Here is a 21,748-nt window from a genome sequence, read left to right as displayed (position 1 = left end):
CAATAATAAGGGCAAATCTATAATTCCACCTCTCTTGTATGGTTCAGACTTTGTCAATTCACCTAAAGACAAAGCCGAACTGTTTGCTAAAAACTTTTCATCAATATCATCTCTTGATTCCACTAATTGCGTTCTACCTGATATTGCCAACAAACAGGTTGATCCATTGCTTGACATTCATATCACTCCAGCATCTGTATCTAAAGTGATTTCCTGCCTAGACTCTTCTACAGCTTGTGGCCCAGACAACATACCTGTTATTGTCTTGCAGAAGTGTTCTCCGGAGCTGTCGTCTATACTCTCAAAACTATTCAACAAGTGCTTATCAGATTCTTGTTTTCCAGCCTGCTGGAAAGCCGCATCTGTTATCCCTATCTTCAAAAATTCTGGGGAACGATCTGATTCGTCTAACTACCGTCTCATAAGTCTTCTTCCTATCATAAGCAGGGTTTTTGAATCTTTAATTAACAAACACTTAATTTCTCATCTTGAATCTAATAACTTACTTTCTGACCATCAATATGGATTTCGATCTTCTTGTTCTACAGCTGATTTGCTAACAGTAATAACTGACAGGTTTTATCGTGCATTAGATGAAGGTGGAGAGGTTAAGGCCATCGCTCTTGACATTTCAAAAGCGTTTGATAAAGTTTGGCATGCTGGTCTTCTCCATAAGCTTTCTTCTTATGGTGTATCCGGCAACATCTTTAAGATCATTGAATCCTTCCTTTCCAATCGTAGCATAAAAGTTGTCCTCGATGGACAACACTCTTCTTCTTATTCTGTAACTTCAGGGGTTCCTCAAGGTTCTATCCTTGGCCCTATACTCTTTTTAATTTACATTAATGATCTTCCAGATATTCTCACATCTAAGGTGGCATTGTTTGCTGATGATACTACCATTTATTCTTGTCGTGATAAGAAACCAACACCCTCTGATTGCTTGGAGGGGGCATTTGAGCTTGAAAAGGATCTCACTTCTGCTACAGCATGGGGCTCACAGTGACTGGTGAACTTTAATTCAGATAAAACTCAATTTTTTTCAGTCAATCGTTATCGAAATAATTTAGATCTTCCTATATTTATGAACGGTGATGTACTCGATGAGTCATCTACCCTACATCTTCTAGGATTAACTCTTACTTCCAATCTTTCCTGTAAAACCATACGTCAAATCAGTTGCAAAATTAGCATCTGTTAAGGTTGCATCTCTTTATCGAGCTCGTCACTTTCTTACTTCGGATTCTATTCTCTATCTCTATAAATCTCAAGTCCGGCCTTGTATGGAATACTGTTGCCATATCTGGGGCGGATCTTCTAATGATGCCCTTTCTCTTTTAGACAAGGTGCAAAAACGCATTGTAAACATAGTTGGACCTGCTCTTGTAGCCAACCTCCAACCATTATCACATCGTCGTAAAGTTGCTTCTCTTTCTCTTTTCTACAAATACTATAATGGGCACTGCTCTAAAGAGCTAGCGTCTCTTTTGCCATCTACTAAAAGTCATTCTCGTGTTACTCGTCATTCAATTAAGTGTCATCCTTTTTCTGTGACTGTTCCTAAGTGCTCTAAAAACGCTTATTTGTCTAGTTTTTTTCCTCAAAAATCAGTTATTTGGAATTCGCTTCCTTCATCTTGCTTTCCTGATTCATATAATTTGCAATCTTTCAAGTCGTCCGTCAATTGTTATCTTGCTCTACAATCTTCATCTTTTCTCTTTCAGTAACTTCCAACTTTAATTAGTGGCTGCTTGCAGCCTTGTTGGAAGCGAAGATGTTTAAAAAAAAAAAAAAAATGAAATTACTAAACAACCAATAAAACAGTTAGAAGTTCGGAGATTGGCAACGTTTGATGTATAAGTAGCAAATATATAACAAACTTCAAAATAAAACTGCCATAATTCTATTACCAGTTTACCAATCAGACTTTGGTGTGGCCATGGGCTACATTTGCAAGAGCTTATATCAAATTATAGTTAGTTGTTCTTATTCTGCAGGTGTTTTTAATGGTGCACTATGAAGTCAAAATTTCAATCAATTTGAAGATTTAAATTAATTTTTTTTTCTGCTAACAAAATAAAATGATTTCAAAAATTTTATCACAGATTTAAACAGATCACGCACAATGGTCATTTATTTATAGAACTGTGATCAAAAATAATAAAATAAAATGATATAACAAATTATGAAATAAAAAATTAATGATATAACAAATTATTATAGAAAATAAAATAATATAACAAACTATTGTACTAAGGAACAAGTACTAATATTTCCCTATTCAGTTTTATGTGGTTTTTAGCAAAATATTTGAAGACTTATCAAAGCAATAAAAAACTCCTCATTTACATCCAACAAAAAATTAGATTTAAACAAGTTTATTTACAAAGTCTATATTTTATTATTTGCTGATTACAAACTAATAAAAGCTAAACTATGAAAATAAATACTGTAGAAGATATTTAGATAAATGTTTTTACTCTCTCTCTCTCTCTCTCTCTCTCTCTCTCTCTCTCTCTCTCTCTCTCTCTCTCTCTCTCTCTCTCTCTATATATATATATACACATATATATATATATATATATACATACACATATATATATATATATACATACATATATATATATATATATATATATATATATATATATATATATATATATATATATATATATATATATATATATATATATATATATATATATATCAGGGATGTGGAGTCCCTGACTCTGGCTTTATGTCTCTACTTTTTCCAAGTCTGTAGTGTCCAGAAGCTCTAAACATGTTTATGATCTTATGATCTACTATAAGAAAAAAATTCATGAGATTTAATGACTTGAAACTTATTGTTTTTAAGCCCGGAGCTCTGGTGTCCCGGAGTCCTTGCCGCCATTATACCTAAGGACTCCAGGTTCAAAAAATGATTGTTCCTCTAATCTTAAAGTCTTAATTTTTTTCCTATTAGTAGTCCATAAACTTATTTATATTTTTAGAGCTCCTGGTTACCAAAAACTAGGATGAAATAATCTTTTTGTGACTTTCAAATCCGGAGTCCTTTTTGGGACTTTGCATTAGGGTGTCCCAAAAAATGATGAAAACTTGAAAATCAAGAGACCTCCAAACTATATGATTTGGTCTATAAAGATAGAATATATAAAAAACTTTGATCCAAAGTTTGCAACTTTGCTAGATGTGAAATTATAAATTCAGAGAGATTCATATTTTTTTACGGTTTTATGCGCATATTATAGAGACAATTTTCCTTCAATAAATATAAAATCCTTAACTTACAAACTTATTTAGCAGAATTTTATAATGAAATAAACAACCGCCACAGAGAGAAAAAATGAATCACAAAGTTAAAAATCTTTTTTTATTAAATTAAACGCATAGGAAAACAGTTATAAAGTATATGCTTTTGTGAGTTGATCATTTGGCATTTTGGCTTGTAGTTTTTTTCTATGATCTTTTGCAACAAGCATTATATTTCGCCTTTGATCATCATTTGTAGATGCCTTCACAAAGTCTTGTATAAGCTTGATGTTTCTTTCTGTGCAATCGTAAGTAGTAGAGAGATATTTTACAAATAAACAGAACTTAATAAAACTTTCAATATTATCCCAAGATTTTGCTCCACTGTAAACCCATTGTTCAACTTCGCTTTTCGAAATTCCAGTAATTTTAAAAAGATACCAAGACTCTGGACCAATTAGAAGAGATAATGTTGTTTCGGAATCAAGAACTGGAATAATTTGAGGATACCCAATATGAAATGTAGGCGTAGGAAATTTAAGTAGGTAATTAATTATTTTTATTTTTTCATTGTCTTCAACATCGCGATCTCCAATTGCTAACACAACAAGCTGAGGAGTTAAGTACCAAGAGTGTTGTTTTATACTCTTTGCTAAAGACTATCCTAATTGGTCATCGTATTGCTCTTGTATTTTAAGACTTGCCCTGAAAGCATTAAGGTTATTCTCAAGTGCTTTTGAAGACTGAGAGCTTTTTAAAAACATGGTGCATAAAGAATGGCGATAAAAAAACTTCCTTTCAGTACCTCATTTTCTTCCTTTTCTGTCATTATTTTAACAACATTTTTTGTCATTTCCAATGTAAAGAGGTAAAGTCCGTCTGCCATAAAACGTGCCTCATGACAAGCGCCAGGTTGATGGAATTTAAAATTAGTTACATTTCCACCAACATAAAAAACAACAAGCTGGCAAAGGTTTCTATAATCACCTCTTGCAAAAGTATTTTTGAGCAGAGCTTTTGAACAAAAAGTAAGGGCATCTTTTGCAAGAGTGTACAACACTGAATCAACTTCTAGGTTATCCTAACTCATTTTTACAATATTATTTAGAGAGTTTACTTCTGTACAAACTTCATTCCACTTTTTTTTTAACTTAAAATATAATGCTCCCCATAGAGCATTATATTTAAAGTTAAAAAGACCTTTTGTCTTTCCTGTGAGTACTTCCATGAAGTGAGACATATGCAGCTCATATATGTGATGCTTGCATAACAACTATATTAAAGGGAGATTAAGTTTTATGCTCAGCAATTGAATTGCTCCAGCATATTTCCCAGTGTTACTACTGGTTGTATCGCAGCAGCAAGCAAACAGTTGATTAACACACTTGTAATATTCTTATATTACGATGGTGTTAATCAATATAATTTTATTAGTTCAACTGTCTAGCATGCTCCATTTTTTAATTGGACAATCCCAAGCAATATATCTTTGCAATCTGGAGCGTCTGGAGAGCTATTACTCACAGCCAATCTGTCATAAATAACAGATATTTGAAGGTCTTATGAAATTTCTTTAACTAGTTTAGTGTCAAAATATAGAACTAGTCTTTTACTTTTTAGTAAATCAGTTAATTGCTTTCTTAGAAGGTTCCCTGTTGACTGAATTATCTGAAACCGTTTTCTGTGAACAGAAGACCTAGAGATGTTTATTTCTTTAAAATTAACATTAGATTTGGAAATAATGGCAGACATAATTGTGGTCTGGAGTCATATTCCAATAATATATCTTGGTGCCACAATTAATGTTGCTTCAATAAGCTAATCAGGAGTAAGCTCTATGATTATTTTAGTCCTTTTTTTAAATCTAAATATAAGATTAATAAATAAGTTTAATAAATAAATTTTTCATTTAAATTTGTTGTTGAGTTATTATGCCTCTATTACTAACAAAGTTGTTCTGGAAATAAAATAAATACTTGATTATAAATAAAAATTATTTTTAATAACGTACTAGTTCACAATTACCTTTTTTTTTTCTTCATAAGTTTTTCGTCAAATTTATTATCTGTTGAAGAGTCAAATCTAAATATTCACTACATATTGATATACTATTATCCTGGCTTCCTTCTATCCTGGCTTCCTTCTATCCTGGGTTCCTTCTATCCTGGCTTCCTTCTATCCTGGCTTCCTTCTATCCTGGGTTCCTTCTATCCTGGCTTCCTTCTATCCTGGCTTCCTTGAACTTTATGAATCTTTTTTTGATTTTGTTTTTCTATAGTTAGAAATCTGAGTCTCCTCTTTTCAGTTATAGCTCTGTAAGCTGTATCATACTTTTCCTCAATGAACATTTTCCATTCATTCATTTTAAGAATTTTAAAGAATTCTAGATCATTTCTAGAACATTTTCAACTACTTTAAGATCATTATTAGATGCTCTTATTTTCTTCTCAAAATCAATTTTTGAAATATTAAAAAGATTACTTAACTCAAATTTAAATTCTTCTACTAGAATGTTATGTTTTGTTTTACCTTTAAACTCAAGTGATTTCATTTTTAGCATTTTAGTGTATTTTTTAATGAACTTCTTTATTTTGTCTCTAAATAAAAAAAAATTATTTTATCGATAACAATTACAGTTAACAAAAAACGAAAACAAACTGAAAAAATATTCATTATTTTAAAGGTTACTTATTACCTTACTTGAGCTCCTTTCTGAATATAATCTCCAAAACCTGCTTTGATCCATACATAAATTACTTCCGCAACAACACAATTGATCCCAAAATAATTAACACAAACTCCTTTAAAACACACAAGTTCAAATCCAAGACGTTTTTGTAGACACGCAATGTGAAACTCTGATGGCCTGAATTGGTAGCTTTTTTCAGAGTTTAAAAATAGGTAATCAACACATTTTCCACAGAAGGCAGTTGGTTTGTTGGCTGAGGAGTTAAGTATGGGTATTTTCTTTTTCTACAGACCAAATCCCAAACATTTGAGGGTATAGTCTTTTTTTTATTTTATTTTTTGGGACACCCTACTACGCATCCCTGATATATATATATATATATATATATATATATATATCAGGGATACTACGCATGATTCAATTCTAGCGACTGATTCAACTCTAGCATCTAAATTAATTGTTTTAGCAATGTTTTGGCTTTCTAAATGAATTGAGTTTTTCGAGGCTTTTGCGTAGTTATTAGAAATATTATCGCGCAGTAATTTGTGGTGATTATTGGGGGCAATTTAGTATATGTTGCTTGTTTTATCAGCAAAAACTAAAATATTAGGGTTTGATTTTATATTATTAATGTCTAACTTGAGTTCCTTTTGAAAATCATTGTCAATGTTTCGAAATTTTATTGTTTTAATCAAGTGTAATAAATCGTTTTCTAGGTTAGGAATAAATGGTGGGGCGTTTTTTGTTTTGAATTCGAAATATTCTTTTTGGTTATTTTCAATTATAGGACTTTTTTTGTTTTCAGATTCTAAGAAAAAATGGGAATTCGTTGGAAAACCCATTTTTTCTGGCAAATGCTTATTAAAAAATATTATTTACAAATGCATTGTTTCCTCGCAAAACAGCCCTGATAAACATTATATTGGCTTAACCGAGGGCAAATGGAAAAAACGTTATGCCAATCACAAACAATCTTTTAAACATAAAAAATACTCAAAAGAGACTATGCTGCCTAAATATATTTGGCAGCTAAAAGAAAAAAATATTAATTTTAAATTAAACTGGTCTATCCTAAAAACTGTGCCTGCCTATAACAACATTTCCAAAAAATGTATACTATGTTTACAAGAAAAATTTGAAATTGATGAACCTACTGACGGTGAAACACAGTGTTGAAGTAATCAAAAATTAGATAAGTGTTTTTACTAATTTATTATTGCTCTGTTCTTTTAGAACATTGAGCACTCTATTTGTAGAATACACTAACATAATTTATAATTTATATATATATATATATATATATATATATTTATATATATATATATATATATATATATATATATATATATATATATATATATATATAGATTTCATACCTTTGCAGCATACAGCTTTATTAGAAAAAGAAAAAAAAAAAAAAGAATAATGAAAGAAAAGATTGCTTCCCATCCCAAACACTCAGTTGATGTAGCAGCACAGGCTATAAGATAATCATTGTATGTACCTTGACGCCGCACAGAAATAGTCCATTGCCCAGGGCTTCAGTACATACAATTATCATCTTACAGTCTGATGCTGCAAATACATCAGGCTTCAAAGCTATTTCTGTATGACATCAAACATGTTATCTAACCCAGTACTACCTAGGTAGTAAAGTAGGCACGATAGGTAGAATAGTAGGCAGGACACGCTGCAGTTATACCTGCTCCATGTCCTGCTGCTATGTAGGGTTTGCTTTTTTCCTGGCAAGGGGCTCTTAATTGTGTAAAAGCTAGATATAGTGTCTCAATAAAAATACTCATTTTGGTCAAATGTTAACTGCGTTAACCCTTGAGGGTGGCTATGCAACTCTTCTTGTTATCTCCTAATGATGGTAGGTACTAAAACTCAGTTAATGGTTCTGAGGTTGGCTAGTACTAAAGTTTCCTGAATCGTTAGCTCTCAAAGAGGCTGATTCCATCAACAGCTTTAAAATATCAAAGTAATTATCAGTACCTTGTAGCAAATCGATGGTGTCCCTTAAGACTTTGAGTTAATTAGCCGGACTGAGACAAATGCATAGCTCATTGCTATGAGCTACTTCATTTGTTATTCATATCTATGAATGAGTTCTCTTGAAACTTAAACCATGTCCAAAGTAACCAAAAATATAAATTATTATTTATTATATTATTATTATTATTAAATATTAACTATTAAACATAAAAAACCATCACCGTTACCTAACTGTTTTAATATATCTATCCCAAGTATTTGAGGCCTTCGAAGTAACTCAACATCAATTGGAAAATTCAAACTTGCCTTCTCTTTGTGAGTCTTATTTAAATTTGACTGTTTGTTCTTCAATTTTCAATTTTGATGGCTACAATCTTTAAATTTGAAAAGACTCCACTAGTCGCATGTTTGGCTAGGACGCGTACTTATGCATCAAATCACCAATTTGTAAAGATTTGAATTCTCTGAACATTCTTTTATGTACTTTCGCTTAGCACCTCTTTACTTTAGTGCTTTTCTTTTTGTTCTTTATTGTTTTTCTTCTTGAGACTGACCTCTTTTAAATGTAATTTCTGATCAAATTGACCATGCCTTTTCTTTAGACCTCTCTTCCAATATAGCTGTTATTGTTGTTGTTACACTGAATGGATTGGCACTAAAGTGCCAAACTAAACTTACTAAGTTATCTTTATGACTAGTTTTTCAAATAACATTAATCACTCACCTAAACTCCTTGATTTGTGTCTTGTCTTTGATCCTAGCTTAAATTCAGTTTCTTTTTGCGCTCCTTTAGATGATTTTGACCATACAATGATCACTATAAATCTTCCATCTTAATTTTTCTTTAAACTCACCCTATCTCATTGCAACTCATCATTGCACTACTTACTACTACCCTAAAGCTTACTTTTATACTTTTTATGATTTTTTTCATGACAATAATGGGCCAATGTCTTTTTTCTCTCTGCTGATTGAATGCTTCCTACATAACCTCCTTGATCCAGGCAGCTATTAAAACCTTTATTCCTTCTCATTGGTTTGTTCTTCTGCAGCACCTATACCTAATTGTAACTATTTTTTTTTTCTTTTTCAAAAGAACAACTCTCTTAAGAACAAACACATTTTCATTATTGCAAAAAATCAATGTAAAGTGATGCTGTCTGATGCTAAACCCTATTATTCCAAGTTTAATAAATCTTGTATCTTATGCCAGAAGTTAAGCTCTAGAGACATGTGGAAAATCTTTAACAGCGTCATTAACAGTAAGTCTAACATTTCATCTTTATTTATGGGTCTAATCTTATTACCTCTCCCAAAGAGGAAGCAGAACTATTTGCAAAGAACTTTTCCTCACTCATAACTCCTCAATCTACTGGCCATACTCTTTCTACTATTTCAGTTAGACAGGTTAACTCATTGTTAGACATTCAAATCAGACTAGCTTCCATTGCTTAAGTCATATCTCCATTAAATTCTTTGACAGCTTGTGGTCCAGAAAACATTACTTTCTTAGTCTTACAAAAGTGTTCTCCAGAACTCCCTTGAGTTCTCTCTAAACTATTTAATAAGCGTGAATAAATAATGTTTTCTTACTTGCTGAAAAATGGCATATGTGGTTTCAATTTTCTCTGAAAAAAAATTGAAAAACGTTTTGACCCCCTCTAACTATTGCCTGATCTTCTTTTCTCAATCATCAACTCTCTATTTTCGATTGGAAAGATCTTGAGTTTTTGATCAACAAACTTCCAACATCCCATCTTGAAACTAATAACTTACTGTCTGACAAACAATATGGTCTTTGATCCTCTTATTCTACGACTAGCTTGATAGCTGCTTTTACTCAAAAATTTGCATAAGATGAAGGTGGCGAGGCAAAATTTTACCATGCATAAGATGAAGGTGGCGAGGCAAGATTTTACCATGCATAAGATGAAGGTGGCGAGGCAAGGGCTAATGCTCTTGACATATCATTTACTCATTTACCATGCATAAGATGAAGGTGGCGAGGCAAGGGCTAATGCTCTTGACATATCTAAAACTTTAAATAAAGTTTGGGTGGATTGTTTTCTCCATAAACTTGCTTTATATAACGTATCTGGAAAAATATTTCAGATTTCTAAATCATTTCTTTCTAACTGCTTTACTAAAGTCATCCTCGAAGGCATACACTCTTTTTCTTTTCCAGTCTCTTCTTGGGTACCTCAAGGTTTCATCCTTGGTTCTGTTTTGTTTCTTATCTGCGTTTATGATCTTTCTTAAAATCTAACGAATTTGTACCGATTTTTTAGTAATAACGAATTCAAGCATATTCAATTGGCAAGGCTTGGGTAATCAGTTTTTCTGTGTCAGCAAAAAAACTGATCACTCAAGCCTTGCCAATTGAATATTTTTCTATTGAAACTTATATTTGATATTCTAATATCGACAAATATTCATTTTCAATTCTTCATGCTTTTTCAAATAAATATATATTCAATTATTTCAGCGGTTAAGCAAAATATATAAATTTATTGCAAAGTTAATATCATTTTTAATCATAAATTTTAAAAGACATCATTAAAGAGTTTAATATATAATTAAATAAAAACTTCTGTTATGGATGTAACTCTTTTTTTGAATTAATTTTCATACAATATTTAAAGGGAGTATAGATCCCCATGTTGTCAAGTATAATATATGTATATATAAAAACCCGTTAAAAACAAAACAAAAACAAAAACAAATTGATGCAATAGTTTCTTTTCATTCAAATACCAAAACATAGGTTTCCAAAAGAAAGTAACCTCTATCATCCTGATTCAGACCGCTGTCTGAAGGTGCACATTTATGGCATTGTATCTTAAGGGCTTCCCTCACTTGTTTTTTGTGGTAAGTATATGTTGTAAATATTTTGGTGATTTAAAGACTGGTATGTAACCTGTTTTTTTGAAAACTTTTTTTAACTTTGGGCTAATTCCTGGAATCCACGGTAAATCCACTGATCTTAACTGATATGATACAACCCATCCTTAATAAGAACAATACACATTTAAAAAAATCTCAACAAAGTATAAAGTTAGGTAAATCATGGAATATTGACAAAAATGAAACCCAAGTGTCTTATGATAACGTTAATTTATATCCTTCAGTCCAAGTAATGGAAGCGATAATTGTCCTTATCGAGAGATTAAAAAATGATTCCAGTTTTACATCAAAGTTTACCTTTGATGAAATAAAAGCACTTTTGGATATATGCCTTTTGCATTGTTTTTTTTTATTCAAACATGACATTTATGAACTATAAAATTCTTGACCTATTAGTTTAGGACTTATGGTAGTAGTTGCAGAGTGTTTTCTACAGTTTCATATGATATTGCACAAGCAATTTCCAATAATATTCAATTAAAGTCATTTAAAAACTTTTTAATATAACGTAATAACCAACATAAAAATATTCAGTACATCATGGAAATCAAAAATGAAAATAACACGGTAAACTTTCTTGACATAACTTATTATTAACAATAAAACTGATACGTACAATTTTAAAGTTTACCGTAAAGATGCCATAACTAAAGTCCAAATCAAACCAACTCATGCCATGATCCAAAAAATTGGAATTTTCAAAGGATTTGTTAATAGGGTATTAAATACTATGTTTGATGTTTTTGTAGAACATGGTTATAAAAAAACAAGCATGGAAAATATCATAAAAACCACAAAAGAAAATTTACATAATAAAAAACAAAATATTGAAACTTAACACTCATCAATTTCATCAAAAAATATTGTATTTCTAACGCGGATTCCAGGAATTAGCCTGTTAAATAAAGTTTTCAAAAAACCAGTTACATACAAGTCTTTAAGTCACCAAAAAATTTACAACATAATTACCACAAAAATAAACCTTCTCTTCCTATAAATTCTTACCCAGGTGTGTACAAATTTGAATGCTCCTGCAAAAAATGTTATATTGGTGAAGCAAAGTTAAAAACCTTATCTCGCATTTACCAACATCAAAAAAATACATACAAAGGAAAATGGGATTATTAGCCATAGCAGAACATAAAAATTGTCAAAAAAATGTCATAGCAATTTTACATGGAACAACAAAAACACTTTAAAAGTAGAGGTTAACAATTTTAACAGAAAAGTGAGGGAAGCTCTTGAAATACAAAGCCATAAATGTGCGCCTTCAGACGGCGGTCTGAATCAGTATGACAAAAGTTATGCCACAACTTTCTTTTGGAAACCTACGTTTTGGTATTTGAATGAAGAGAAACTATTGCATTGATTTTTTTTTGTTTTGTTTTTAACGGTTTTTTATATATTATACTTGACAACGAGGGTATCTATACTCTCGAAATATTGTATGGGAATTAAATCAAAAAAAGAGTTACATCCATAATAGGAGTTTTAATTTAATTAAATTTTTAACCAACTATTTAAAGATGCCACTAACAAAATGTCTGTTTAATAGGAATCCAGGAAAAACTTTTCAATGGGTCTGATCAATGATACAACAAAGACATTTATGTAAGCAGTCAGGTTGACTTTGCTTTAAGACTCCACAAAAAAGGATGAGAATTGTAATATTTTAAAAGTATTTTAAAAATACAATGAATATATCTTGACAATAAGAAGGACAGAAAATTGTATTAATCTAAAACACATTAAACTTAGCTAAAAAAAGATCATAAAGATATGCAAGTTTTACAATCAATAAATACATAAATTGAAAATAAATAGCAATTACAGAAAGAAAAAAAAACTAACAAAAATTAATATTTTAAATCAACAAATATAAAAAAATGTATGGCAATTTAATGAAACTGTTTAAATAAAATGAACTACTAAATCAAAAACTATTCAATTGGTTGAATAGTTTGTTAATTCTACTTAAATATACAAAAACTCTTCAACTAACACCTAATAACTCTCTTTGCTACTTCTAACTTGTAAAAACATGGTGATGCTTCTTATAATAAATTAAAACATCTACTCACTGGAATTTTGTCTTGCTCTAAGATACCATTTTTAACAAATGTATGAACAGCATCCACAGTGATAAAATTTGCCATTAATTTGCAAACCCAAGATGGATTTACAAAAACGATATCTCTCAATCCTTCATTTACACCATCAAAATAAAGAATAGTTCCTGTGAATGAAAAATTAAATAAATTTAAAAATACTAAAATAAATTAACTTTTGAAATTAATGTTTAAATTAACATTTAGCATTTGTAAAATGTTTACAACTCAAACGTTTTTATGTTTGAGTTGTAAACATTTTGTATTTGCCAAAATAGTTGAACAAACCCACTGGCAATGTCTCCTTAACTAGTTTTTAAGCACAAATAAAAACCTTTTTAAACAAGGTTTTTAAATATTTGTTGTTTTAAAGAATCCAAGGTTAACACTAAAATGTCAAGCAAATTTATCAAAAAATAGAGGTCTCTATTGCACCAGGAAAATGGCATATTCTTATTTGGTATGAGTAAATATTGCATTTTCATATATATTTTCTAACATACACATGCTTCATTTGAACATTAATTCAAAGCTACAAATTAGTAAAGGTTTGAGACCAAGTTCAATACTCCAGATTTCCACGACCAAAACTAAGACCAAGATTCCATGCTTCAAGAACAAGACCAAGACAGCAAAATATGACTCAAGAGACATCTCAAGATCAAGACTTCAGTCTCAATACTTACATCTCTGGTTTTCAAATTCATATTATAGCGTTCACAAGGTTCATTGGAAAAGTGACTTAAAGCTACACTTTTTAAATATTTTAAGTACTGTTGTATTTTACATTCATAAAAATATGTAAAGCAGAACAGATTTGCTAACAATGGATCCTTCTAGATCCTTTTGGTAGATGAATTGATTGAAGTAAATCAGGACAAGCAGAGACAGAAATTCGGACTGCTTACATAAATGTCTTTGTTGTATCATTGATCAGAGAAATTAGGTTGGGAGAAATTTTCATATTTTTATTAGATTATTATTCGACTAAATAAACAACTACGATAACTTTTTAACTATCTAAACTACTACTATAACTAAATTAACTAATTGTAAATTTCTTTAAGTATTGTTGTCACAAATTAAAAAGAATCAATATTGTTTAAATAACTAATGTGGCTTTATTACTTCTTGCTATACAATTCAGTTAATTGTATATTTATTTTGCAGTCATGTTATATTTGAAACTTGTTATGTGCTTTGTTATTTGTCATTATTTATTTATTTTGCATTTATGTGATTTTTATATTATTTAAATTGTACAGCAATGAAGAAATGTTTGTATTAAACAATCTACCTTTGAGTAATATAAGTTTTGTTTTAAAAATTGTTTCGATAACTTTTTGATATGAAATATTTATATATCTTATATGAACATAAAGTAACAACATAAAAATATGAAAAAATTGTATTTACTTTTAGATCTAATAAATGTACTAACAATCTAAGATAAACTTTTGTATAAAATACAGCTATAATATAATATGGTATTTATTATTTTAAAGTTCTTTCAGTCTTAGACATGAATTTCACTTTTTAAGTTTCTACTTTCTAGTTTTAAAGTTTATTAATTTTTTTACACTCTTAATCTATTACACCTTTTTTACACCCTTGATCTATTATCATTATTATTCCTTTATTCAATTATTTATCAAATGGTGCATTTCAATTGAGTTTTGTGAAAACTTCAAGTTTATTGTTTTTTTTATTTATTAAAAGATTAATAAACTTTGTTTCTTATCATAGAAGTGATTACAGGATGAGAATGTTGAAAATAGTTATGAATAACACTATATCATGCCTTTTTTTTTTTTTACCCAAGTTATTATTTAAATTATTTAAATTTTATTTACATAATCTACATAAAAAGTTAATAAAGATTGTTATACTACCAATCTGAATACTATTTAATCTTTAGATTGATAGTATTGCCTATTTAGCTAAGCAATAGGACATCATACTGGAATAGGAAGCTGTAAGAGCTTTAATAAATAGATTGATAGTCTAGGCATTACATGCAAGCAAGTTCAGCTAAATCAGGCTTGGACAGGAACAATGTAGAATTGCAAGCTATTCAGAACCAGACATAAAATTTGTTTATTTACTATTAAATAATCAAAAATAAATTGCTACTAGATGTTAAAGAATTTAATTTTAAGAAAAACGTTACAAAAGTTTTAAAGTCATTTATTTCAAGCGTGTTTAAAAACATAATTTAAAATAATTTTCACATTGTGTTTTTGATTTTTGAGTTTTATTTTGTTTTCTCTTTCATTACGATATTTTTCTTGTTTAGTTTAGTTTTTGTTTTTTTTTCTTTCTAGTTAGTTTTTTTAGCACATTTCTTAAATCTTTAAATTGTCAAAACATCTAAATAGCCTTGATCAAGTTGTTCAGTAATAAAAAATATTGTAAAAATTATTGAAAAAATATTTAAACACAAATTTATAATAACAGGTTACAGATTAATTTATAGAACAAAGGTTACAGATTAATTTATAGAACAAAGATGCAAAGGTTTATTCAAACTTAATGAAAAGGTACAGAAAGGTAACTTCACAAAGATTAAGGGACATTATTAGATAACTATCAAAAGCTAATAAGATTGCCTCTCTATTATATTTTTCTTAGGATCTATGTTTTAGTCATGTACTAAAATAGTGTTTATTTTGTAGTCCCATCATCTTATTTTTACAATAACACTATTAAAAGGAGGTGCCTTAGTTTCTGTGTTACTAAGTTAGCTCACATGTAATTTACTTAAGATGATTATGTTCTATCTAAACCTCTGGCGCAGTGTTGACTCACCCATAAGTTATTTTATGTACATTTGTGTTCTGTCTGAACCTCTGGCGTGGTGTTGATTTACCCTTAATTTACTTTATATATGTATATTTGCGTTCTGTCTGCATCTCTGGGGCAGTGTTTACTCACCTGTAAGTTACTTTATGTATGTTTGTGTTCTGATTAAATCTTTGATGCAGTGTGAGCTCAGTAACTAATGACTCACTCCAACTATAAAACCTACACCCACCTTAATCTCTAGCATTTTGTTAGATGTAGTGTTTTTCCTAATGCATTTCCAAAATATCATGCCTGGTGTTTTTACAGTATTTTTACAGAAAGTAACTGCTTTTAACTTCTCCAGGTCAAATGAGGTTCAGGATCATTATGATCACACTGCTACTGGTATTACATAATCCAGTTCTACCTGTCCCATACCCTGCTGCCTTGGGTATGCGTTTTTAGGCAAAGGCTAGGAGAAACAAACTTAAATTTTAAAATCCCCTGCCTTAGGACTCTCGCTTGAGTAAAGGCTAGAGATAGTGTTTCAATAAAAATACTCATTTTTTCAGCATCTGAAAAAATACTCATTTTTTCAGCATTTTAACTGCATCCATATAAAATTTCTTTGCCTTAAGGCTCTTGGTTGAGTAAAGGCTAGAAATGTTGTCTTGATAAAAATACTTATCTTGGGCAGATGTTAACTGCATCCAGCTACTATCTTGTAGAGAGCCTCCCATTGAAAGAATTTAGAGGTTAGCAGGATAATTCTGCTGACCCCTTCTTCATCTATTAGGCTAGCTTAGATGTAAACCTGTGTTACATTGTTTTTTGCTTATGATCATGAATGATGGATGTTCTTGATTCTACTCTACTAGTTTTTTCTTGTAACTCCTTGATAGTGGCTATGATAGTGGCAACTCTTCCTGTTATCACCTTATGAGGATACAGCTCTAAAAGTCAGTTTAATGGTTCTGAGGACAGCTGGTAGCAAGGTTTCCTGAACTCTGTGGTAGCTTTCAGGGAGGCTGATTCCATCAACAGCTGCAAAATATCAAAGTATTAACAGTGCCATGTTGTGCATGGATGGTGCCACATAGGAAGCCCTATGTTATAACTTAGGGTTAATTAACAGGACTGAGACAACTGCATAGCTCATTGCATAACAGGCTGTGCTCTATTTACGAACGAATCAAGTTCACTTTAAACTTAAACCATACCAAAAGTAATCCAAAATTTTAAACATAAAAAAACATCTCCATCACCTAACTGTTTAATATATATTTTACAAATATCTTTGGTCTGCGAAGCACCCTTCCATCAGTTTAATCTTACCCCTTACAAAATTCACCAGACTTGTTTGCTCTTAGTGAGACTAATTTAAATTCTGCTATTCCTTCTTAAGATTTCAGTGTTGATGGGTACTACCTTTTGATTCACAAAGACTTCAATAGTCACATGCTTGACTTGAGGGTATACATATGCATCAACTCACCTATTTGTTGTGAAATAAGGATCGATTTCTTTGACCATTCTTTTATGCACTTCTGCCTAGTACCTCTTCGCTCTATCACCTTTCTCTGTGTTTTTTATCGATCTTCTTCTTTCCAAGACTGCACTCTTTTAGATAAATTTCTGTTCAAATTGACCATGCCCTCACCCTTCACCCCTCTGTCAATATTGTTGCTAACAGTTACTTTAATGCTCACTACGCTGAATGAATTGGCTCTAATGCTACTGACCTTGCTAGCACTAAAGTCTATACCTTCTGCATTTCTTAATCTCTTGCTCAAATACTTAACTTTGTGACTTGTTTTCCTGACAATCCTAATCATTTACTCTTTGATTTATGTTTTGTCTCTGATCCTAACTTGTGTTCAGTTTCTCTTTTTTCTCTTCTAGATGGTTCTGACCATGCAATGATCTTTATAAATCTTTCATTTCATACTTCATTTTCGAACTCACCCTATCATCACACTACTTACTACTACCCTAAAGCTGATTGGGATTCTTTTTGTTATTTTCTTCAGCTGATGTCTTTTCTCTCTCAGCTGAAAAATGGCAGGAAAAGAAATTTTTATTGGTTCCAAGTCAAGCCTCATTCTACTCCATGGTTTTTACCATATTCTTTACATGGTTTTGCAGCTGCTTTATCTAATCAAAAATATCTAATAGTAAATAGCTGTTTGTTCTCTCTTGAGAACAAACAGCTATTCACTATTGCAAAAAATCAATGTAAAAGGGTGCAGTCTGATGCTAGACTCTATTATTCTCAGTTTACTAAATCTTGCATCTTATCTCAGAAGTTAAGCTCTAGAAACATTTAAAAAACTTTCAACGGCACTGACAAGGGTAGGTCTAACATTCTAACTCTCTTTCATGGGACTGATCTTATAACCTTTCCCAAGGATAAGGCAGAACTATTAGTAAAGTACTATTCTTCTAATTTGACTCTTGAACCTTATAACTATTCTCTTCCTTCCGTTCCAATTAAACCAGTAAACCCATTGTTAGACATTCAAACCACTCAAGCTTCCGCTGCTAAAGTCATATCTCAATTAAACTCTTCTAAACCTTCCAAACCTTCTGTCTGTCCAGACAACATTTCTGTCATAGTTTTACAAAATTGTTCTCCAGAACTCTCTTCAACTCTCTCTAAACTATTTAATAAGTGCTTGACTGAGTCTTATTTTCCTGACTGCTAGAAAATAACATTTGTTGTTCCAATTTTGAAAAACTTTGCTATTTGCTAATCTTGGGCCTATTTTCCATTGTTGTAAAAGTATCTCTTTCTCTTTTCTACAAATACTACCATGGTCGCTGCTCAAAGGAGTTATCATCTCTAGATCTATCAACTGAAACTCATTCTCGCTTGACTCGACTTGACTTTTTTTATCTAGTAACTTCCAACTTAATAGTAGTTGCTTGCAGTCTTGTTGGGAGCAAATCAGAATAAAAGCAAAAAATAAAATTATTTAGAAGATGTTTACATCACATCGTGGATGAAAATGTTATCATACCGTCAGTCAACTATTAAAAATACAAGAACAATAATAACTATAATAACAATATAATAACAATAATAAAATACAGATAAAAATAATACAGATAAGAAATGAAAATAAACATATTACATTCAACAAACAAAGATAACAAAGTGCGTTATTAAAAGCAGTCTTTAGTAACAATAAATTGTTACCGAAAAATTATAGGATAACAACAAAAATAAAAAATTTAACACTAAATAACAGTATACAAATATAAATTATACCCAATAATGATACAGATATAACCACTAAATGAGAAAAAAATATGAAACCTGAGTTCACCAGGAACTTAGTGGCTGGTTCTATGTCATCATCTTGAAATACATCATTATCACATTCTAATGACTTCGCAAGAGAAATGAATTCTTCTCGACTAATTATTGGAAGCTCATAATATTTTTCTTTATGATTTCTAATCTCATTGAGCTTTTCTTCCAATATTGTATAAACTTGTGGAAACGATTTACCCATTATTTTCTCTCCATTTTTTTCTCCATCAGATGTCATAGTTTTTGCCAAATGATAGATCTCTTTTTTAAGATTTTCTATGTCTTAACAATTAAAAAAAATGAAACATCAAAGAATTAATAAAAAAATTTTAAATTTACATAATACAAACTACAGTACACACTGTATATATAAATACTAAATAAAATTTTAACTATAATTTTTCAATATATATATATATATATATATATATATATATATATATATATATATATATATAAATTTTTAATTAAAAAAAAAAATTATATTATGAATAACTGTTCTGTTTTGCATTTACTGTGCATAGGAACATGCTCTAAGAATTTGCATCACATCCAAGAACGTTTTTGTTTTGTTTATTATCAGGAAACTCTTACTGATTCAAAAAATGTACAAAACAACTTTTTTTACTTTTTTGTGAGAAATCACATATTTTAGGGGAGTGCCTAAAAGGCATGTGGTGTACTCTAATTTCTTGTGTGTTAATACTCGTGTCAAAGAGCTAACCCAATACCGTCTTATTTGCTAAAATAGACTAAAAGCTTTATCAATTGTGAAGATACACGCACAAACTAAATACGGGTAAAATAAGAATAAATGCAAAATTATTCTATTAATTCATACATTTTATCTTTTATCAACATTGGTTTAGTGAACAGTTTTTAAAAACAATTTAAAACAGAAATGCCAAAAATTTGTAAAGAATCATTTTGCAAAGTGTTTGGCTCAGCCAAAAAATTCAATAAAAGTATTCTTTCTACAAAAGCTGATTTTGTAAGACAATTTTTCGTTTAGGTATATATTAAAGGAAAATGCTAATGGAAAGGATCCATCTGTGAAGGATATATAAAATGTTGTACTGCAAGATTTGAAAGTTATATGGCGAAAACCAAATATTCTAATAATTTGTGATCAACAAATATTAAGCTTGATAGTAAACATAAACAAAGACTACAAATCTAAAAAAAGAATCTTCTTAAGTTATAGCACAAGGCAATGATAATTACAGAAAACTTTTAAACAACTGTTTGATAAATGTATCTAGAAATGGGAAAACCTTTTTGACTGTCATTGCAAGTTTCTATTAGAAAAAGGTGTTTTCTTGTGAATCAAAGAACATTTCAGAAAATGGTAATAGCAGCCCTCAAAATTTGGAAAATTGAGGTTGGAAATTTTTTACCAACCTTAAATCATTAGAAGTTGGTATCAGATTGACAAAAAAAATTTGACACACCATTTACGATAGAATATAGAAACGTTTAAAACTACTAATCCAAGTTTATTATCAAAGTCATACTACACTTATCCGTCTGAAAAAAGATTTGAAGTTGCCTAATCTAGCTCTAGCATGCAAATTATTTGGAGTTTAAGATTCAGATCTATAAAGAAGAAAAGTTTAAGATCAATCAGCTTCATTATTAGTTAATGCTATTCTCACATTGTAATAAAAGAAAATCTATCAAGAATATTTAATATAAGTAAAATAGGAAAAGAACAAAAGGAAAAACAATTCAAGAATAATCATTTTGAAGTTAAAGGACTATATTTTGATGAAAAAAAAAAGATGTAATTTTTCAGCAACACAAAAAAAGGTTATTAAAAATATTTTAACAAGGAACATATTGTTCTAGTTTCAAAATCAGGTTTAAAACATTTGTACACTATAATGTTGCTGATTATGTGATGCTATTAATTTTTTAATTTTTTTATCAAGACTAATTTAGAATTTAGAAAAATAAAACAATTTTAAAATGATTTTAACCAAACTGAACTGTTCTTCTGATGAAAACCAAAATAAAAAAACCAAATTGAACTGAACCAATCCAATTGTTTAAAATATTAAAACTGAACTGAAACAGAAAAAAACTTCAAAAATATAAAAATTTTGAAATTTTGAAACTTATTCAATAATAAATTATTAAAGATAGTACAATAATTGGTGGCATGTTGAAAATGAAACTTAGTTTAACGAGATATTACTCCCTTATTTATCAATATTTTTTTTTAAAAAACTAAAAAGGTTTAAATAGAGCATCACATTTTTCATTGCAAAAAGTTTTATTGATCTTCAGTGAAGCCAAGTTGCCAAACAGAATCGACATGAGCTGGAATCAGTTGCACAAGACATTGTACGCTGACCATGTCAACTTTGAGGCATTTCTTGATTTTTTTGCAATCTCATTTGAATACATTTGGTCAAGTAGACCTGCTGGCTGATTGCCATGCTACTTGGGAGAAAGAAAGGCTTTGAAATCCCGTGCTCTGAAAAGCTAAGCGGTTTTTTTCTTTTATTTGGCTGTGGGATCCTGATTTTCTTGTATAGATAGAAGATTTTTTTTTGAGCACCAGGGAGATGAATTGGTGACTGCATTGAAATTGAAACAGTGTCCTTATGGTCAAAAATCGCTTTTAGTTGCTTTAAGTTGGTTTTGGTCATTACCGGTTTTTGCCACTACTTTTGGCTCTTTAGTGGCCAGATTCAT

General features: G+C 30.1%; 1 protein-coding gene across 2 annotated transcripts in view; it reads right to left on the bottom strand.

The window, feature by feature from the left end:
* The window catches only part of LOC105845161 (leucine-rich repeat serine/threonine-protein kinase 2), a 129,451-nt gene that overhangs the window by 36,838 nt on the left and 70,865 nt on the right, over positions 1–21,748 (bottom strand). For both annotated transcript variants that reach the window (XM_065803105.1, XM_065803106.1), the window contains 2 exons: positions 19,052–19,330; positions 12,922–13,076 (listed from right to left, as the gene is read on the bottom strand). In XM_065803105.1, the coding sequence (XP_065659177.1) occupies positions 12,922–13,076; positions 19,052–19,330 (434 nt within the window). The remainder of the gene's footprint in view (positions 1–12,921; positions 13,077–19,051; positions 19,331–21,748) is intronic.

Source organism: Hydra vulgaris, chromosome 08 (assembly GCF_038396675.1).
Source record: "Hydra vulgaris chromosome 08, alternate assembly HydraT2T_AEP".
Lineage (NCBI taxonomy): Eukaryota > Metazoa > Cnidaria > Hydrozoa > Anthoathecata > Hydridae > Hydra > Hydra vulgaris.
The sequence above is the reverse complement of the archived record's forward strand: the minus strand, read 5'-3'. Positions and strand labels throughout refer to the sequence as shown.